The sequence below is a fragment of the Brienomyrus brachyistius genome, chromosome 23 (assembly GCF_023856365.1).
Source record: "Brienomyrus brachyistius isolate T26 chromosome 23, BBRACH_0.4, whole genome shotgun sequence".
Classification (NCBI taxonomy): domain Eukaryota; kingdom Metazoa; phylum Chordata; class Actinopteri; order Osteoglossiformes; family Mormyridae; genus Brienomyrus; species Brienomyrus brachyistius.
Window position 1 is genome coordinate 15331754 of NC_064555.1, and position 20853 is coordinate 15352606.

The 20853-nt window shown below is 44.2% G+C and overlaps 1 protein-coding gene across 2 annotated transcripts in view; it reads left to right on the forward strand.

Annotated features, from left to right (window-relative positions):
- The first annotated feature begins 13458 nt into the window (after nucleotides 1-13458).
- Nucleotides 13459-20853, forward strand: part of csmd2 (CUB and Sushi multiple domains 2) — a 249101-nt gene continuing 241706 nt past the window's right edge. Inside the window, exons 1-2 of one of the 2 annotated variants that reach the window (XM_048993996.1) lie at nucleotides 13459-13639; nucleotides 13943-14266. In XM_048993996.1, coding sequence (XP_048849953.1) covers nucleotides 14089-14266 — 178 coding nt within the window. In that variant the 5' untranslated portion in view covers nucleotides 13459-13639; nucleotides 13943-14088. Of the gene's footprint in view, nucleotides 14267-20853 lie in introns of both variants that reach the window. The other variant, XM_048993997.1, reaches the window with a different exon arrangement.

Consider the following 20853-nt stretch of genomic DNA (forward strand, 5'->3'; position numbering starts at 1 on the left):
CACAAATAGCCAGTAGCAAGCTCACCACTGGTGCCCCCCACCCGAGACAAAATGAAATTGGTTTGCTAAGTCGCCACCCCTCCAGCAGAGGGTGTTCTAGGAGGCCACCCATGTTGCCTAATGGGTTGACAGGCACTGCATATAGCCCAGTGATACACACTGAGACACCCTTACCGATGATATACACCAACAATTGAATTACCCTGACTGGTATTGTCCCTGAATGACCCTGACAATACAATTGGTAGGTATTGTCAACTAGTTTCTGCAGTTTTGACTCCAGTAGCGCATTGTCCACTGATACACACTGATGACTGATACGGTTACATACTGACCATCAATACACGATAACTGCATTATGCACTGTTCTCTTTGCCTACACTGCTTGACACTGACCACTGTCCTGCCAGGGGTTCCCCAGTACACAAGCAGGCAACTGGCTCCCACAGAATGCTTTAACGATGGCGACACAGCAATAAAGGGTAACTTACAAGCTGAGACATGGACACGTCCATAACTTTCTACTCATCATTTTTTTTAAAAAGGGAGAAAATCAATGTTTTACAACCAGAGCCAAAGAAATGGCAATAAAATACAGAAGTGAGATATTCGCAAGCAGTTTGCTAGCTCAGAAAGTCAACAAGATGGCATTTCCCCTAGAGGCCTGCTAGCTCGGCAACATAAATAAAAAAAAAAAGTTAACAATGAATCATAGAGGTGGGCTCTTAATTAGCCATTTGTCAAGGCAGACTTTCTGCAGAAGTAGCCAATCAACAAAGAGGTACAAAGCACAGAGCCCTGATTGGTGTGGCTGTCTGCCAGGCAGCCCCAGTTCATCCGGCTGCATCTGGGGAGCGGAGCCGCCCCAGTCCAGTCCAAGAAGCCGGCTGGTCACCCAGCTTTTTCTTACAGCTTAACTCCTCCTTACTCTACCGCAGCAGTGGCCTGGTGCTTCAGGTGTAAATCCATCCATCCATCCATTTTCCATGCCTGCCTATTCTATTCAGGGTCGTGGGGCATCCAGACCCAATGCTGGAGACCAGGCAGGAAACATCCTAGGATGGGGCACCAACCCATGGCAGGACACACCGGTCACTCACACATGCACACCAATGGGCAATTTGGCAACTAACCTCAGCATGTTCTTGTGCAGTACAGGGGACACCGGAGTCCCCGCAGGAAACTCCACGATAATATGGGTAGAACATGCAAACTCGGTTTTCATTGGCTTCTTCCATTCGGTTCACTCTTTTGTTTCTCCCCTGCTTCAGCATGCTGCCGGTACAAAGTGCCGTGCAGCGAGTGGCAGGGGATTTAGTGCTCCGCTTGTTTACACAACTTCTCCTTGGCCCCCGACAAAAACCAGAAGCCCGGTCAATACCAAGCTGCCCTACCTGTGGTTCGCTACCTGCCCCCTGTCACCACTCATGCATAATTAACCACAACAGTCGCAGAGACAGAAGTATCGGAACCCCGAGATGGTTCGCTTGCTTTTCAGTCTTTGCCGTGTATTTTTCTTAGCACACATTTATTTTAGCACGACCTGTTTAGGTAAATTTAACGTACAGTACAAAACATATGAGCATTGTGCTCCATTAGCAAATAGGTGTCCAATTAAATATAACATCGCACCCTTTGTAATCCTGTTAAAGTCTGGTTTTTCGCTCTCTTGTAATCAATGCGTGAGCGGCATCAAATATTGGCTTCTGCCGGATGATTTCTCGCAGAGCGACGTGGCACCAGCCTGGTTCGGATTTTCTGGGACAGAGTTGATGGAGCCCAGGTGCTCAGACAACCTCTATACCCCCCCCCCCCCCCCCACCAGAAAATAATATCAAATTGATATAATTAATCAACAGCTGTCACACTGCAAACCACAGAGTCACTGACAAGCCTGTCCTATCTTTCACTGCCTACTGACACACACACACAGATTTGTAAGTATGTATTTGTGGGGGCTCTCCATTCATTTCTATGAGGAAAACTTTAATCTCATCATGACGACCTTAACCCCTAACCAGCCCTAAACCTTAACCATAAGTAACCAAACTAAATATGAGACTTTTGACATTCTTAGTTTTTTTTATTGCAGTCACAGATCTGTGTGGGGATCTAAAGCATTTTAGCCCTTATAATGTAATATAAGCCTAATCCACACACACACACACACACACACACACACGCACATGTAGGGTATACCTATCCTTATGGGACCCGCTCATTTACTTCTATGGGAAAAATGATAACCCTAACTATGACAACCTTAACCCCCACCCTCCCCTAACCGTAACCATAAGTAACCAAGTAAAATACTTGGTTAGTTTTTGCATTTTTAGTTTTTTCATAGCAGTCACCGATTTTTATAAAATAGAGTTTTAAAAAACTGATATTTATCACATTATGGGGACATTGGGTCCCCATAAGGATAGGTATACCCACTCGCACGCACACACACACACACACACACATACACACACACAGAGAAAACTGCCCAGATGCCCTCACAGAAAATACCTTCACAGGAGACCTTCTGTCATGATTTAAATGGCTCAACTCACTGTAAAATGGTATGATGTTTCTCTTCCTGTTGATCATCGCTCTTGATTGTAGTATAAACATAGCCGGTTAATGGCAAATAAACCCAAAGTTAACGAACGGGAAATTAACAGTAAAAGAGGACAGGGCAGGAGAACCCTATTATGAAGGGCAAACAAATTGATTTGCCCATAAAGCGGCAAATGCACGCCTACATCCAAACTGATATATGGCTCAGGCGTCCGGATCGTTATGTGATTTTAGCTCGTGCTGTTCGGCTGCCAGAAACCGTGAAGTCAGTTTGATTTTCCAGAATCCTCTGAGGTCTGAAGTATCCCCCCCCCCAAAGCATAGACAGCAACCCTTTGTTGCTTAGTTACAGAATTTCAGCCCTGGCCTCACACTTTACGGTTATCGCATTATTTCTGCCTTTGGAATGCCCCTCCCTCCATAAAGCGGTGGACGGCGGATCCCTCGCATCCCGAGTCCCTAATTGTACCCTGACCAGGTGGCCGCCGAGGCGGACAGTGCATTTGAACAATAACCTCCTCGTGTAAAACTGTGTAAACCGCCAAGGGCACTTCGTAAATCTGTCCAGCCGGTCTGTGTCTTCCGGTTTTAATAATAAACTTGGGACTCTCATTTTATTTTCTCACCCTCCTAACACTATGAGCCTATACCCCCCTCCCCACCCCCCACCAGATATTCCTGTAGTAAACGCTGATGAGAAAATAGACTTTGGCTCACATCCCATTTTTACATTTCATGAAGTGCCAGAAAAGCATTTGTCACCCTTTCCCGATACATAAGCACACATGTCTGTGTGTGTGTCTGTGCGTGTGTGTGTGTGCGTGTGTATGTGTGCGTGTGTGTGCACGCTTCACATGCACACCAATATTACGAAGCAAAAGGGTTCCCTGATAGCCACTAATGAAAAAGCTAATTGCTTCGGAACCAAGGACCCATGTTGCCTAGCAACAGCACACAGCCTGGCTTATTGGCTGACCGTCCATGCAAATGCGTTCGGGGGGCCGATCACGAGAGGGAAGTTTGATCAAAGGTGTCACTGTCATTCCCCCCACCGTGCTGAGAACGACCAATCAATCATCCCCGCTAAACGGAGCGCTCCGCGCCACACACCCCTCTCCGGTCCCCTCCTGGACTGCCAGCCTTTTAATTGCATACTTATTTCATTTTGCATATTTATTCATTTATTTATTTATTTCACCCCCTTTTTAAATTCCTGGGCGATGGCATCGGAATAGAACGTCAAGCTAGCGCTGCTAACAATTAAAGTGCTTCGTCTAATTGCTCTCCACGTAGGGGGGTGAAATTGCTCTGCCGCGATTAGATGCTAAAGACATTAAACTGACACGCGTCAGATGATGCCAGAACGGAGGCGTCCTCCCCGGCCGAGGGGATGGGGAGTGGGGGGGGGGGTGTCCTGGCTGCATCTGATTCTGAACGCCACCGCCACTGGGTGAACCAGCGGGTCACACATGGGGGTTGCCAGGCAGTGGTGGCAGTTTTACTGGGATCTTTCAGGGGAGATGCCCCTACCAAGCGACTCAATCAATGCGACACTAAAATTTCCCAGTGCGAATAATGGGTGTGACCTTCAGCGGATCTCACCCTTTGTACTTTTCCCTACACTTAGCATCAACTCCTCACACCAAAAAAAAGAAAAAAAAAAAGAAAACGGTTTTATATGAAATATTTAAAGGGCCGTCATACTTGAGAAGGAACTTCAAAGGGGTCTTCGCATCTATTGGAAAGCAGAGTGCAGATCCTGGTGATGCTTGCAGACTCCCTACAAGCACTGAAAGTGTCCGATTCCCACAGCCCAGCTGATGTTCTTTACTTACCTGGAGGATCCAGCTGCTGCAAGGGCCTCATTCCTGAAAAACGTCCATCCATCTGCTGATAAAAGCCAGAAGCGTGTGATGCTGAATGTTCCCAGCACTCTGCGTTCACGAGCCACCATTGAAGTTCTGATCACTCTGGATGTCCCCCTCGTCTTCCTCTCTGCTTATAACTGGGAGTTTGGTTAAGCACCTTCATTAAATTACCAGCTCACAGTCCCTGGGTATAATACCTTTAGGATCAGATGAGTTAATGATGCATTTTCTTCCAGAGTAACACTTTAACCCAGCAGCACAGATGTGAATTCCTGGAGGACCATTAGTAAGATGCCTTTTGATCCAGCCTCCTTCAGTAATTTATAAATTAGATTAATCATTTAAATTAATCTTTAATTTCATGCATTTTTCAATGATACAATTGAAATGAACAGGTCAACTAGTTTGCCCTGTTTTTAGTACATGCTGAATATCACGGTAGTATTAAAAAAAGAAAAACTACATGGGTAAATGGAGTAAAGATAATTAATTGGTAATTGTACTACTTAGGTATAAGGCAATGGGTTGGGATAAAAAACTGATGAATAGGCGTGTCTACAGGAAGTGCTGTAAGACTTTCAGAGTAATAATTTTTATCATAATCATAATCTCAAACAGGCTGTGCAGGAACTGTCTGACTAAGAAAGCCCAATTGCCTCGCAGTCTGGGAGTAACAAATCTTCTATTTTTCACGCTACTCATTGTATCGCCTTGTAGCAGAGGGCAGATGGACAGATGAAGGAGATGCTCCACGATATTGCCTCAGAATGTTTACCATTAGCGAAGCGTTACGTCAGACCCTTTCAAACACATATTAAACTTTCATAAGTGCTTCTCCTCATCTTCCTCGCCCACTCCTTCCCAGTATGCAAGAATGACTGTTTTCACCCGCACAGTCTGTCCCAGCAAAGGCATTTTTTTGGCACTTAATGTGTAGCTCTTCACTGCCTTAAAGGCGGAATAATGACTGAATGGGACAAACTAGTCAGGCCTTGGAAAACATGCAATGGTGGAAAAACCGGTTCAGCAAGATAATCCCATGTAAAGAAACAAGCCATCCTTGAACTGCCATGTAAGACACACGCGTACGTAATATATGACAAAATGTTGACGAAGACATACAGTATATTAAACTGACGGAACCCATAAATTACATCAAAAACGTGCCTCATCACATATATCAAGACAGCCATTACCATTATCTTAATAAATAAATAATGTTGCGAAATGCTCACAAGAAATGATTGTTATAGATCTTTTCTGTATGGGATTATATATATTAAGAGAAAGAGTCTTGAAACCTTAATAGAGATGACAACTGTGCCGTAACAAATGTGCAACGCTTGTCAAATAGGTCAAACAGTATGTACCTTCCATTGAATGTCTCATCCAAATAGATGGATCTGCGAGTCACCTTATTTTTCATCATCCATCCATCCATCCATCTAGTAGAAGGCTGGTGTGAAGCTGGAACCCATCCCAGGAAATGCGGGGCATGAAGCAGGGGACACCCTGGAGGCCATGTGGGGCTGACACTCACACAGGAAAAATTCGCCACATGTGACTGTAGGAGAGAACCAGAGAAACAGGAAGCAACCAACAATGACACATTGATCACGTGCCAATTCCACTCACTGAGACAGGGATGGGATTCAAACCCAAAGCCAGGAGGCGTGAGACAACAGAGAGACCCACTGTGCCTCCATGCTGCCTATCTCACAACATCTCATGTGGTTTTTTAGTAACTGTAGTTCAAAAACAGTAGCCGGTTTCTGTGGTGACGAGTTAGGGCTGGTTCTAGGTGGGAGACAACCTGCAGGGGCACTGTGATCAGCTGAACTGGGACAGAGTGACATCTCGCCGACCTGAGAACGCCATAAATGTTACTCGGGAAAATTCTGATACCAAACAGTCACAAATGTATAAATGAGCATTCCTTGTTGCTCAGTGTTTGATCAGACCACAATGCTTCAGGGACAGTGGGCGGAGGGGTCTGCTTTTTATTTTTAGACTGATGACTAACGAGAGCAGAGCAGCCTAACATCCTGAACCCATGAGATGCCCATGAACACCACCTTGAATCACGCAGCCACCTTTTAAATCTGCTGAATGCCAGCAGAACGATCACTGATTGCTGCACAGCCTTTCTCTGCTTTCAAACTTTTGCAAACTTATGTTCCTGGAGCTCTAATTGACCACTTCCAGTTGCACGGTTTCTCCCTCTTTTGTGCCAGGTTTTTTATGTTTCATTTTTATTTCATTGTCAGTTTTATTGTTTACGATCTTGAGCTGTGACCAGCCGCCTGAAAGCCCACAGCCTGCGGTTTGATTTATTTTGATTTTGACTGATGAGTTCTGGACCGGTGCTGTAAGGCAAGTTCTGGTCTCGATGACCCAAAGGGCAAAAATATTGACATTGTTAAGGTTTTTTAAGCTGAATACAGTAACGCTATAGACATATTCAATATGATAAAAACCTTGGAATATTCTGACTGAACAAATACATTCAGTAACATTGCTAGCCATCCACTCTACCTAGCCCCTTGTCTATCACATAGCTGAGAGGGTCCAGAGCCTATCCCAGAAGCTATGGGTGTAAGGATGGGAATAATCCTGGATGGGGAGCCTCCCCATTGGAGACCGCACACACCACTCACGTAGACACCAAAAGAATTTAACCATGGTCTCCAGAGACCAGAAAGACAGGAGCAGTAAGCTGCTCCACTCCCAGAATGCTACTCTATTTGAGCAATTTTAGAATGACAACGACACCGCAGTGTTTGCGGTGGTCGCCAGATAAGGAGTCATTTGCAAGACTTGATATTCTCCATAATCTTATGTAGAGTGCGGATCACAACCTCCCAAGAACAATCAGGAGGGCTGATAATGCCAGAATAATCAACGTCGGCTGTGATCCTTTACCTGGCGGGAAGCTTCCAGTCGCACATCCCAGGTCGAGCGCCCTCTTGTGGCTGATATCCGCTAAAGATTTCAGTCCTACATTCCTCAGAAGTTCTTGTTGAGACAAACAGATGGACAGTGAATAGACGGCATCCTGAATAGCAGAACATGCTTTATGAAGATAAAACAGGACATTCATTTTTTATAAGGCAAGTGGGTTAGTGTCTACCATAGTCCATAATGCTGACATCCTACATGTGGAGCAATGGCGTTAACGCCATAGTCATTAATTAAAAAAAAAGTAGGAAAACAACCCCGTTCTGGATGCCATTCTCCATCTCTCTATCCCCCCCCCCCATCATTCCATCAGTGAAAGACCCTGCCAAGAGAAGGACAGCCCTCCTCACTATTACAGTTGGGCGAGCTTGTCGTCTTCCTCTCTGGCGTGGCATTGCCCTCCTGCAAAGGGCAAGGCTGGAGAGGTTGTGGGGACCGGCTGCGCCCCGCACGCCACTGCCCGCCTTGCCAGTGGGGACTGGGGCCACACTTGGGCCATCTGCGTCCTGTGCACGTTGGATTGCCCCTTGGAAAAATAAATAACTAAGAGTACAGAGGCCAACAAAGCAGAGTTGGGGAATATCAGAATATGCTAACCACTCGATATCTGCACCGGGGACGACCAATCTTTGGGATTGTTTTAACACTGTCGCTCTGGCCTACTGAATTACTCCTGACTTGGAAGCTCTTTATGGAGCACGGGGGCAGCAGGGAGAGAGGAACTCAGAACACGGAGAGGGAGACAACCAAGGATCGAAGATGCTGTTGCCACGACGATGACCAGCTCCCATGGTGTCGTCTGTCCCCGCTTTGGTGCTTCCTATTGGTCAGCATCCCGAGCTGGTCGAGCGGCCTGTGCCCTTGGACTCCGGCCACTGGACACACTAAGCAATGAGATGTAATAAACCCAGATCGGCAATCGATCGCGCGCTCGGAGATGGTGTCATTGCGAATAATCCCCTAGTATTTATGAAGGGGAAAAACACTATTTTTTCATCATGCTTTGTTGTCGATGAAATAATTATAGAGACGGCCAGTGAAAGAGGGCCCATTTATATTCAGAAGTAGATGCCAAATGGATCTGCGTGGCCAGACTAGAAGGCGACGTGAGATGGCTAATCCCCACTTACTCCACCTACACTGCCGTCCCATGCCATCACATTGCATAGGCCTGTTGTCTCGGAGACATGGCGCCACGGTTGATTCAAGCGAACATGAGCAAAAAACGCTTGGCTGAGCATAGCTGGTAACCCATTCTGTAATGTTTGGCATCCACTCTGCCAAAGTAGGCAGTGCGATTCATTTTTTTAAAGGAAGCTGAGGCTGAATTTGCCCCTACAGGAATGGAAGAGCAGGTGCACCTTCTGAGTCAGCAGTGACTGGCTTCCAAATCTTTCTCTTGTGTTTCACTTTCAGATTACATTCATAATTTGGCTCATGACATTTATTGGTATTGGGATAAAAAGTGGCTTGACAGTGACCAAATGATTACCATTCCCAGAAGAAGTGCCATTGGGCTTAGCAGGAGCAGAATGCTACTACTCTCAACCAGACCTGGTCTGCTTATATCCAGTATAAAGTTGCATAGATTGATATGTGAAAAATTAAAGTGAATTGCATATCAATCAATAATATTAAACCTGCTTTATGATTTAGTGCCATATAATTCATGTCCAGGAAATTTTGAACTTCATTACATAAATTTCAGACATCATTGACTTTTGTGGTTTTTTTTTCGTTTGAGTGACAATTACGTGATGCTAGTTTTTGCTTCCTTTTGCCGTATCCTCCATCCCAATCGCTATGGCCGACAAGCCAAGCCTGCAAGCAGATTCGGATTCCGCACTGATCCATTGTGTGGGGCCTCTCTGGATGGTGAGGGAGTAATTAGGAAGATGAGTGAGTGCGCTGCTCTGCTCCCGGCTTGCCACGGGGGCCGTGTCGGGGACCCTCTGGTTCTAATCACCTGCGTGCTGCAGCGTTATTAATAACCATCATTGAACTGGAGGGGGTGACAGGAGACCTTCACCCAGGGGTGCAACTGAGTCACACTGTCTGCCCGGGGCTGTAAGTCCCCCGCTACGACCCCAAGACCTGCCGATCACTGGACTGGAGAGACAGTCACTCTAAGTGAGGCTAACTATCAGCGGCTAAAAAAGAAATCATGCTTCCTGAAGCACACAGTTACAAACACATTGGTAGGAGGCATGAAATATATATATATATATATATATATATATATATATATATATATAATACAGCAGGGAAACCTGGCTGTCAATCAAAGCCATCAACTGTGAACTAATAAATTTCCAGTTGCCCAAATAGCATCCTGCTGAACTTCAACATGATGATTTCTCAATGACATCCTGCTTCTACCAGTTACTTGGTCCCATTTTGGAGGGATTAATCATCAGTAGGTCCCTGGTTCTTGCCACTAATGGGCAAACATGAGTATGTTCGACAGGAGAAGAACTTAAAGGGGTCAACAGCACATCACCCATATGACCTACCCAATATGTCGTTATAAAAATATATTACACCATCAATACCATGTCGTCAATCTTAGCACATGAGACTTTTTGTCTAACTGTTTAGTTCGGAGGCTTGAATCATGAAGGGTGGCTATAGCATGATGGCAAGTACAGGCTAAAGGTCCACGATGTGAGTTGGGGGTACCTGTATTTCAGAGGTGGGGGGCACCTGGTGCTGTGGAGCCAGGTAAACACCGGCAGTGTAGCATGTGTTGTCTTTTCTTGGTCCTCCTCTGCTTGCTGCTGTCGCCGCAACTCTGCACCATGAGCTGTTGCCAACTCTTTGGAGGCCAGCAGCCTTGATGATCAGTGGGAGTTTAGGTGGCTTGTGACCATGGAGCAGTCAGCGCTGTGGAGTGTTGGGCTGATATCTTGGCAGGAAAGAGTGGGGTCTACATTTCTGATCTCCCCATTTACTACTAGTCCCTTCAAGACCTGCTTGACTCTCCTCCACTTCTTCTCCCTTTCACTGATGCCCTCCTACTCAAGTCGATCACCACAGGATCTGCACACAGGATTATGTGAGCTGGCCTGCTCCTCCTGATGTAGTTCTTGGAATTCTCTCTGGTCCATATGGGTCACCTCACATTGTTCCTCAGCTCTGCATCAAAAACAAACACGTCGAACATTCTCCGGCAAAATCCATTATTGACATTGCGATTAATGTCTTTTTCATCAAGACCATCATCACTATCAACATGAAAACACTGCTGCCGTGCTTAACTGACAAATAAGCCCAGTGCAATAATCAAACATGAGTGTTTAGTTGAATCAGGTCTGTTTGCCCTGTTATATTTCCCAAGCGTGGGGCAGATGCTATCCCCTGGTATGAATATTTAACAAGGTACTTGTTAGGCACCAACTCTGCAGAGAAGCTCCGATGGGGAACAGACGGCACACCTGAACGAGGTGGCACTTCCTCAGACGTAGGCAGACAGATGGCTGCCCATTTGTGTGGGCAATGTGGGGGACTCTCCAGCTCCGGCCACACACAAGGCAACGCGTGGCTGCCGCAACAGTGCGACGGGTGGACAAGGGCCACCCATGCGAAAACGCAAGCACTTCTTTCATCACAGCCCTAATAATACCTACATGATGAAAATGTATTTACAACAAAAATATCCAACTTCTACTTAACCGAACTGACCAGTCTTGCAGGTCAGGGACTCAACGTTGTCATTCACATTACTACAAATTTGTAGCTGAAACAGATTGTTTATGCCAAAGGACCATAGAGCTCTTTTAATGCTCACAGTTGTCTATTGCGGCTCTTGCATTGCCTGTTTTCAGCAGCTAGAGTTGTGCTCAAGATAACCTAACTCGTGCAGGGTTTCCAACTCTCACATATCTGGCATGTTGCTCACGCTTTCAGACTCTCACTCTCATGCAAGAAATCTTATGTCAAATCTATATCATTCCATTATAAACCTAACATTCCCTACATCAAAAAACATTGGGGCAGTTTGTAAACCCTACAGACTATTTACAAAGTAATAAAACCGTCACATACATGTAAATGTGTGTGCAGACTTGTCACGCATTGAAAATCTCACTCTAACCAAAGTTGACAACCCTGCTCATGCCATCCTTTGATACAGTGTGTAATCGTGTAATAACTGGAAGATCCGTAGCCATATTCGTACATTCCAATGAATCCAAACCCAGGCTACTTTTGGCCCATTGAACCCTCCATCATATTTAAAAGAAAACTCTATCACACCTGCTGCATTAGAGTGGGTCCAACCAGACTGGACTAGGATACCAGAACAGCAGGAGCATTGAAGGCGCTTGGACACTCTAGTAGATTCCAGGGCCCTGCACTACACTGGGCCTCACTGGGAAGCATTATATGTCCCCACAGTAAATTCCACCATTGGGGACATGTCCCCAACCCCTGACCCAAGCTGACATTTTGAGAGGGGGCCCAGAAATTCCAGCTACGCCCCTCCAGAACAGTCTTAGCTCCAGTAAGCCTACAATGATTTATTTCTGCTAATATGATCGCTTTTGTTTTGCTTTCATTGTGTAATGAATAATACAATTTATCCAAATGTTTACTTATGTTGGTTTATATGGTAACAAAGACAAAGACAACCACAGGAACCTCAATGACAGTTCTTTAGAAAGGACCATGTAGATCTTTGAACACACATGAGCTGCCTAAAAGTGAAATAATGAACTATGGATATTTTGATTAAATGTATGCTTTAATCAACATGCCTTGTATGTATCCATTTATAGGGGCTGAGCAGTCAGCACAGTAGGGTGTGGGTTCTAATCCCACTGCAGCCCTGTCAGTGTGAGGTTTTCATGTTCACCCTGCAGGTTTTCACTGCCTCATGCAGTTTCTTCCTGCATTCCAAAAGCATGTGATTAGGTGAACTGGTTCCCCCTAAATTGCCCATAGTCTGTGATTGTGCGTCTGTGCCCTGCAATGGATGCATGTCCAGGAAGTTCCCCGCCTCTTTGTGTTTACTGGGACAGGCTCCAATCGCACTGTGATCCAGTATTCAATAAACAGTCTGGAAGATAGATCATTATTATTTTTAAATTTCTCATATATATTTTTTTTAAATGTACATAGTCCAAAACACACTATAGATCCGAAAGAGAATCCAGAGACCACGTGACGTTCAATTTAAATTAAATCACAAATCCTACGACATTAAACAAAGTAGGGTAGAATCATAAACTTATACACAGTAATATGAAGTGCCACATATAGAATCAAGAAGATAATACACCAAGCATTGAGTTCTTAGATGCTAATTTGGCTGCATGGAAAATCGCGCACTTGGCAGTTATTTGACTTTATATTGTATTGATTGCACGATGGGTGGTTATCGCCAACCCACATGGCATTCGTTCTCATAAATCGCTTTGCAACAGATGATCCAGAAAAACGAAACACCGCGGGACGCAGATAATTTCATTTGGGAGTGTGGGTGAATCGATGGCTGTTTTGTTTACAAGGATTTGTATATGACTTTTGAAGAGCGTTTCGTTTCATTACGCAGTTGTTTTTTCATCAGGGGCATGAGGACCTAATAACGAGTTACTCGTAAAGCACAAGAAAATGGCATTCGGATTTTGTCGACATGGCGTTAGGGATAAAATAAACATGTAGTTGGAGACAAAATTACTTTATGTGGGAACGCGAATTCCTACTGCATTTCTTTTTTATATTACAAGCAGACTTTCCCTCCACGACCAATTCGATTTTTTCAGTTTTTTTCTGAAACTGCCTTTTTAAATAAATAAATAAATAAATAAATAAATAAATAAATAAATAAATAAATAAGAATAATAACACTCATCATCATCATTTTAACCAGTACTGACTTTAATTCATACGCAAATGAAAATATGACACACACATACACGAGTTTGTTGCTCGGAAATGTATTTAATTTAGAATCCCTTTGGTTGACCATACTTAACGCAGCATAACGTTGGAGACGCCGCGAGAGTGAGCGCGCGCGAGAGAGAGCGAGCACGAGAAAGAGAGAGTGCGTGAGAGAGAGAGAGAGAGCGAGAGAGAGAGAGAGAGAGAGAGAGACGGCCGGAGAGATACTGAGAGGCTGTCCGCGCTCTGCAGTCTGACTGCTCGCGGGGCTAAGACAAGAAATACTGTAGCTTGTGGTTTTTGGAAAAAAAATCCATTAAAACTCACAAAACAAGCCCAACTGTCAAGAAGACAGTGAACTTGAACGGGTAACCGACGCAGAACGCTTCAAATCTGAGGCGATAGCTGCTTTTTGACAGCCCTGTCATTCGTTTATTGTAGGGACGGCTAAATTTATGGATTAACAATACAGATAAAGCAATTACTGGAAACAATTATAAATAAAAATTGAAGTGAAAAAGAAGAAGGGGTTTTTCTCCGGGTCCTAGTCAAATTGTAATTACCGAAATGAAAGGGATTTATGTCAACAACGGTTGAGGGCAGATAAGTAACCGCTATCCTCCTTTCCCCTCTTTCTTTTTTCGGTATGAAATCTTTCCCCCGAAATTCAGCAAACCCCGCGGTCTACATGAGATGGTTCAGTCCGGCTGCAGAAGCGGAGTCTCAATGCATTGGGATTTTTCTCAGCTCCGGCACAAAGTGAATCTTCCTTTTAAAACCATCTGATAACGTGCCTGCCAGAAAAAAAGAGGCTGCCATGAGCACCGCTCTGAATTCGGACGGAGTGGAAAGGACAACATGCAGATGCGCATATAACGGCACCAGGAAAGTGGACGGACTAAGGATTTTTGCGCTAATGAAGGTGGGAATACAAGCGCACTATTGGAGCCGGGTTCTCATCCTCTATATGGGCTTGCTGACTGCATCTGTTAAGGGTAAGTTTCCGCTTTCCTTGGCGTCCCCCCTTAAGCGAAAGGCGCAGTGCTTGTTGACACCTTATTTCCCCTCATTTGCTCTGCCTAAAGTTCGTCCGAGATATACGGTTTGCAATTCCAGTTGCTAGAAATCTTGCGGTAACCCCCCTTTCCCTCCACCCGCCTTTGAGGCAACACTGTTTTCTGACTAAATGGGTGTTCTCACTTAACGGTGCGAAAAACTCAATTTACATGGCGGTTTTGTGATTTTATTTTCTATCGCCGCTTGTTCACAGTGCGGTAGCCCTTCGTGTTACAATGGGGATTTGTCAGCCATGAAAGTTGGATGTGCTGTTTGCATGTAACCGTATGTATTTACCGGTGCTGGCCGTTCTTTACTCGTTTCGCCCCCTCCCCGTTCGCTCTTATTTTAAACATTGTGCTTGGGTTACGTTCAGCACCGTATTTCCCCGGTTTCATTTCTGATGCGTCCCTGTTGTGCCGACACGTTGATATTGCATCCCCACATCCCTCATCTTGCTTTTACTTACGTGTTGTGTTGTACTGATCTTCCCCAGTATATACATTATTATTTATTCGGTGATTTACAAGCTTAGGAAAGTGACCGGCTTATTTGGATTTGACAAACACACACGTAGCTTGACATTTCAGCCGTAAAACGAAGTTGAAAATTTACTGAACATCATGTCAAAAAGTCACCAGTACCCGATGTGAAAAACTAGCTCTGTGTTGCTGTTTGATTTTCCCGTACCTGGTATATGTTTATTATATGTAATAATATGCTGGCTTTTAAATACCTAATTATGGTACAGAAGAAAAATTTTTTAAACCTCTTTAAAAAACGTGAATCCCTGTTGGGGTATATGTGGGTGAACACTAATCTTTAGTTCTTAAGGTGAATACATTCCTTTATAAACTGTGGCGTTACCGTGATTTACCTGGGGGCTACTGAGACACGATAGAGGGTTTGAGAGCGAATTTAATTAGAAGAGAAAAACTTTTTGCTTGTATGTCATGCAATATAAAGTTTGAGTGGTTTAAAGGTTGTTCTGCCAATATTAAATATAAATTCTCTCACCCCGCCGACAACCTGTAACCTTCTTTCTGTGAAACGGGTTCACTTTAAAGGAATGTTTCAATGTTTTTTATTTATAATACCTCAAACTATGCGTACCTCGACATATATAGATATAATTTCCAGCATCGTATGCAGTTTGTACGGTGCTTATTTGAATTAAGTTCAGAATTAAGAATGTCAATGGTGAAGCGTTTGATCAAACAGCACTACATTTTTATGGCACCTTATTTGTATTTAAATACCGTCATATATCTGTTCAGTCAATTTCCCCCGAAATTAAAAGGAGCTGGGGAAGCTTAACCTTGAAAGAAATAAGTTACATGCTAGGATTTCTTAATAAGAATATTTTTAGGCACATGAAAAACCTGCCCCGGATAGAATATGGGATGCATAAAAGCCTTTTTGGACATCGTAACAGTGCCGGTATTGTGTGAATGTATTAGTGATATTTTGGATTGGGAACCGAGTACGTACATCTGGTCTAACTGTTTGAGTATTGTAGAACAGATATTTGACAAAATTCACGATGTGAAATATGCGCGATGTTTCATCTCGCTTCCATTTGCAAGAACAGTACTGAGAACCTTTTAATATGCTGCGCCCGTTGCTTCTGCCGTTCCCAAGCAGTTGCCGTATCCTCCCATTGAGCGGCACCAAAGCTTCACCGTAGGTCTGCGAGGAAAGCCGAGGTTTTCTGCGTGGGTTTTAACTAAAATCTTCGGCGTTGGCGGCACCGCGAAGCACATCTCGCCAATCTTCGGCGTCTTCTGAGACGGACGAAGCCCAGTAATTCCCATAAATTCTGCAAGCACACGCCGTAGAAGAAACGCCGGCAACAGCTTGGCGCGATTACGTTTGTTTTGCCGCTTCAGTAGTAAACCGAATTAAATCCGACGACTTTTGTGCCCACAAATGTATCAAAGGCTCTCGTTGTAGAAGATACCTTATATCAAATAGGTTTCTTTGACAACGAGATTATAGTAACCCGTGTACTCAGTTCTAAGACCTTTCTTGAATTACTGAGATGACATCTTTCACATTACATATTTTAGATGAATGTTTCATTGGATACAGTACAACTAGGCATTATTATAGCAACCGCTATTATTATTATTATTATTATTATTGTTATTTGTTTTGTTGTGTTTGTTGATCATGATAGTGTTAACAACAACAACAACAACAATAATAATAATAATAATAATAATAATAATAATAATAATAATAATAATAATAATAACCTCTACTACTATTACTCCTAAAAGTGCTCCTTAAATAATATCTAGTGAGTAAACAAGATCAGTATTGCTATAACACTCAATTAAGTTCACAGAGAAGGTTTGGGTGAATCACGGTCAAATCATTCCACATGTAATAAGCTGCTTTCTCACCTATGCCGAAGAGTGGCATCTAGAGTGATACTGGATGCTCATTGACTGCCATACCATCTGGTAGCTTATGCTTATTTTTGTTGTTTTGTTCCTTCAGTAAAGCAGCATATCCCCTGCATATATCTGTTGAGTCAATTCTTTGGCTCATAGCTCAGGATACATATCTGCTTAATGTTAGAAAATTACAGATGCTTCGTCTGAGTATTTATGATGCAACACGGTGAAACATCTTTAGGAACATCCAAACTGACAGAAAGGCAGTCGCAGTTCCTTTAAACCAGACATGGGGAGCGTCTGTTGACATATTCAAATTGGTCCCTGCTCCCAAGTGGTCTGCATCAGTACGTCGTCCTTTCAGACTGTGTTTGAGAGCATTATCATGCCGACTTTGACGGCACCATGAGATCTGTGAAGGCCTCATTCTTAGCAAGATCCCCTTGCACTTTATCTCCATATATGTTCAGTTAACATCAGGGTTGGGAGCCATATCGCAACTCATACCAATGTGCATGTGCTGTAGTAGGAGGTGTATAATATTATGATGTTTCATGACTGTTATCTAGTTGTGTCCCAACAATCTTTGATTATTCGAAAGACATGCCTTGGTTGTTTTTTTATGTCTCCTTCAGTGAGGTTGTGTCCCTTCAACTTATTTATTTGCGGACTTCTCCCTTGATTAAATTGAAGTTTTTGCGGCCAAACAAGAGAAATGCTTTCACTCATGTCTAGAAGATTTGGCACATCTTTATTATGAATTATGAAATGCCAGGGCTTTTGTTTGAAGATGTCTTTGATTTTTTGCTGTCCGTATTACTCTTAAATGCAAAAGAGAGATTTAACTTGTTAAATCACAGGTTGGAGGGATTACACTGTTGTTGTGGGGTATTAGCTTCAGTTAATCCCAGAGGAGCCCATTTATGACCTTTGAAATGCTCATGGTGTCGTGCTTAATCCAGCTGGGATTTTTATATATAAGGTTGCTATTTTTTATGGAGGGGGTGTCTAATTGCCAGTAACTAAGCTTGTTCCTTCCTTTATTGGCAATAATAGGAAATAAGCCCTCGATATTCCCAAAGGATGTAAGTCAACCCAATGGTTAGCGCCTTTCACATAAAACCAGTTAAGAGCTAACAGGGCCGACATAAGACAGCATTAGTGTAAATGATGCTCCTAGATTAAATGTCACACAATACAGCGCTGTATTTAAATAGCTGTTCTCAGCGACTCACACACTGCAGCATAATTGAATAGTTGACTTTGCATTAAAATTAATAAAACTATGGAATAACAGTGTAATGAATGGGTGAGTGAAACAATTAGTCAGGGTAAATCCTTTATAAGCCTCAGTGTAATTAGCATTATGTGAACAGTTCCATGTAGACAGGCATCTTTTTTTGAAAATAAACAGAATAAGATTTCTAAGGAGTAATGGTGCAATGCACAAGCGGAGTGTGGGTTTTTCAGTGCAGCAGGAATGTCAGAATCCACGTAAGTGTGGCACATTTCATTGGTCACCAAAAGCGTGAACTTTCTGGGGGTCCCCGAGGACTTGGTTATGAAACACTGCTGTATGGTGAGTGACATTGGAGGAGTCAAACGCTTTCAGAACCTCAGACAGCGGCAGGCTAGCCGCAACTAGATTCAGCACTACGGACAACTCCATGATCTAATGGCCCCTTGAACAGGGCCTTTTCTGGAGTGTTTATTAAAGAGAAGCGTTGGGGCAGTATTCTGTGGCATCACAGGCACAGAGGGCATCATGGCATACCCCAGGCACGGTTTACCATTTCAGTTACCCCATAGTTACCCCGTAGTTTTTTGTGTTAGTCCAGTTGGCCCACAAATCCTGCCACCACCTGCTGTCCAAACACAAACCACACTAACCATTAAGAGGGTGTAAGACTTTTTATGGAGCACCAACATGGGTCTCAGTAGATGCCTTTTCAACTCCCCCTTCCCCGAAGGCACCCCAATACTACGTAGTACTTCCTGGCGTATTTGTTCATTCTTGTCCCGGGGTAAGGAATGCTAATGAGGAACATGTTGCAGATGGGGGGGAGGGGGGGCTTCCATGCTGTGTCTGCTCCACCTGTATCTCCCTGTGGCATATTAGAGGCCATTAGCAGTGGGAGAGCAGCAAAGGCACAATTGCACGTGTAATTTACCGGTGCAGGTCACCAATACCAGCGCTGGTGTGTTGTTCACACAGCCAAAGACTGAAACTGGCTGGCATTCCTGACAGCAGGACTGCTCAAAGTCCATCCTGAACATGTGGGCGGCTTATTTTATTTCTGCTGTCACATTAACCAAGCAGACTGTCAGAAGGGCGAAAAGCCTGATGCCTGGGCTCACGTCCCGGGTGTTTTAGAGTGTTGACAATCCGGTTATCGTCAACTCTCCCAGCGGCGGGAAGCAGCAGAACATGCCGGCGATGGTGGAAAACGGGGATGCAAGTGGCATTCGGCTGCTCCCAGTGGCGTTACTCCTCACAGGTTTTTCCCTGTAGGGGCCTCATCACTCCAGGGGTTCTTTCCTGGCTTGTGCCAGGCTTCCCATCATCTTCCTGTAAATTGACTGGAGGTCCCAGGGGGGCTTGGCTAATGCTCATGTTTGCAGCTAATGCTAATTGTTAGTGCTAATACAAATGGTTAGCACTAGAGCCTGGTACTAACAGCACCATTACACCAGTGATGGTGCAAAGCTGCTAATATGAAAGTGGAGGTCACTTCTGCACCTTGCATGTGGGGGACCTTTGTCCTTTCCTGGAAACGTACTGCAGGCGTTGACATCAATGCGACAAAATCATGTATCTGAATGTCAGCCATTTATTATCTAATTGAATCATGGTCCCCTTGTGAGTCTTCTGATGAAAAGTCTCAGAAGGAGGAATCCTGGCGGAGGGAGGCATGAGGCTATGTGAATCTCTGAACAATTCCTTTCCTGCCTGTGTGACAGGGAACCGTATTTCAGTCAGCAAAGATTAAAAATGGTGTTTTCTGTGAATGGCTACAGTGTCTCTCTTTCAGGGGTGCTATCTCTTCAAGATCAGTAGGAGAGCATCCCCCCCCCCCCCAAAAAAAAAGCTTGTCAGTTCTCTGTCTGCTTAAGACTTTGATTTAGTGTTCTCTTATCTCAGATCCCCTGTGATTAGATTATGGAGTTAATCCATTTACGATTCCCTCCGACTCAGATGTGTTTCTCACTGCTCTCTCACTGATCTCACTTCTTCGCGCCTGTAACCCCTGTACACACCCTTTCCTCATAAATACAGGCGCATACTGAAGCAGACAGGCTGTCTCATCTCCTTGCCTTCTCTGGCTAATGATACCTAGCTTAACCATGACAGAGGTGACTTGCCATGTTCAATGACCTATTGTAGCTTGCTCAGACATGTTGAGAAAATTAAACTCTGTTTCATTTCAGACAGTGGGAATTTGCAGACGGACCATATATGTTTCCAATATAATGACAGTTAAATGAATGAGTTTGTTTAAGGGGTGTGGTGATCTGTGTCTTTTTAAGCCTTCTTGAGAGTAGGGATCCATGGGGTTTGGATCAGTCTTTTTTGTTTTGAAGGATTAAGTTTCTTTTTAGGGAGTGATATTTTTTTGCCTTTGCATTTTCAAGAAGAGTACTTTTGTTTGGGGAGGTTTGTATGTGCCCTTATTTGGCGTTTTCCTTTAATTAGGAGTGAACTTGGTTTCCATATAGAGGAAGAAGCAAAAGGTGAAAAAGTTGGTGAGGCAGCAAAAGAGGGTTGAGCTGTGGAGGATGGCTTCCAGGCCCTTATCCCTTGTAATCCCCCTCAGTGCCAGGCAGCTGTCACAGCAGCCAGATCTGTCAGGCTCTGGGAGGCTGGCTGATGGGAAGATGGGTGGGGAGTACAGCCGGGTGCCTCTCAGAGTTATGCAACCTGTGGAAGTAGTGGAGGGATCTGAGGGGGGCACTCCCTTCAGAAATCCACCTGCTGGAGCAGCTGAGAGAGGCATGGGGAGCCCAGCAGTAGGCAGGCTTGGATAGTCTAGGAGAAAATTCTTCAGAAAAGCACGCTAATACCAGACTTTTTTTTTTGTTGCTTTTTTCTTGCAACAGATCTATAGGATGAGTCACCCTGATCA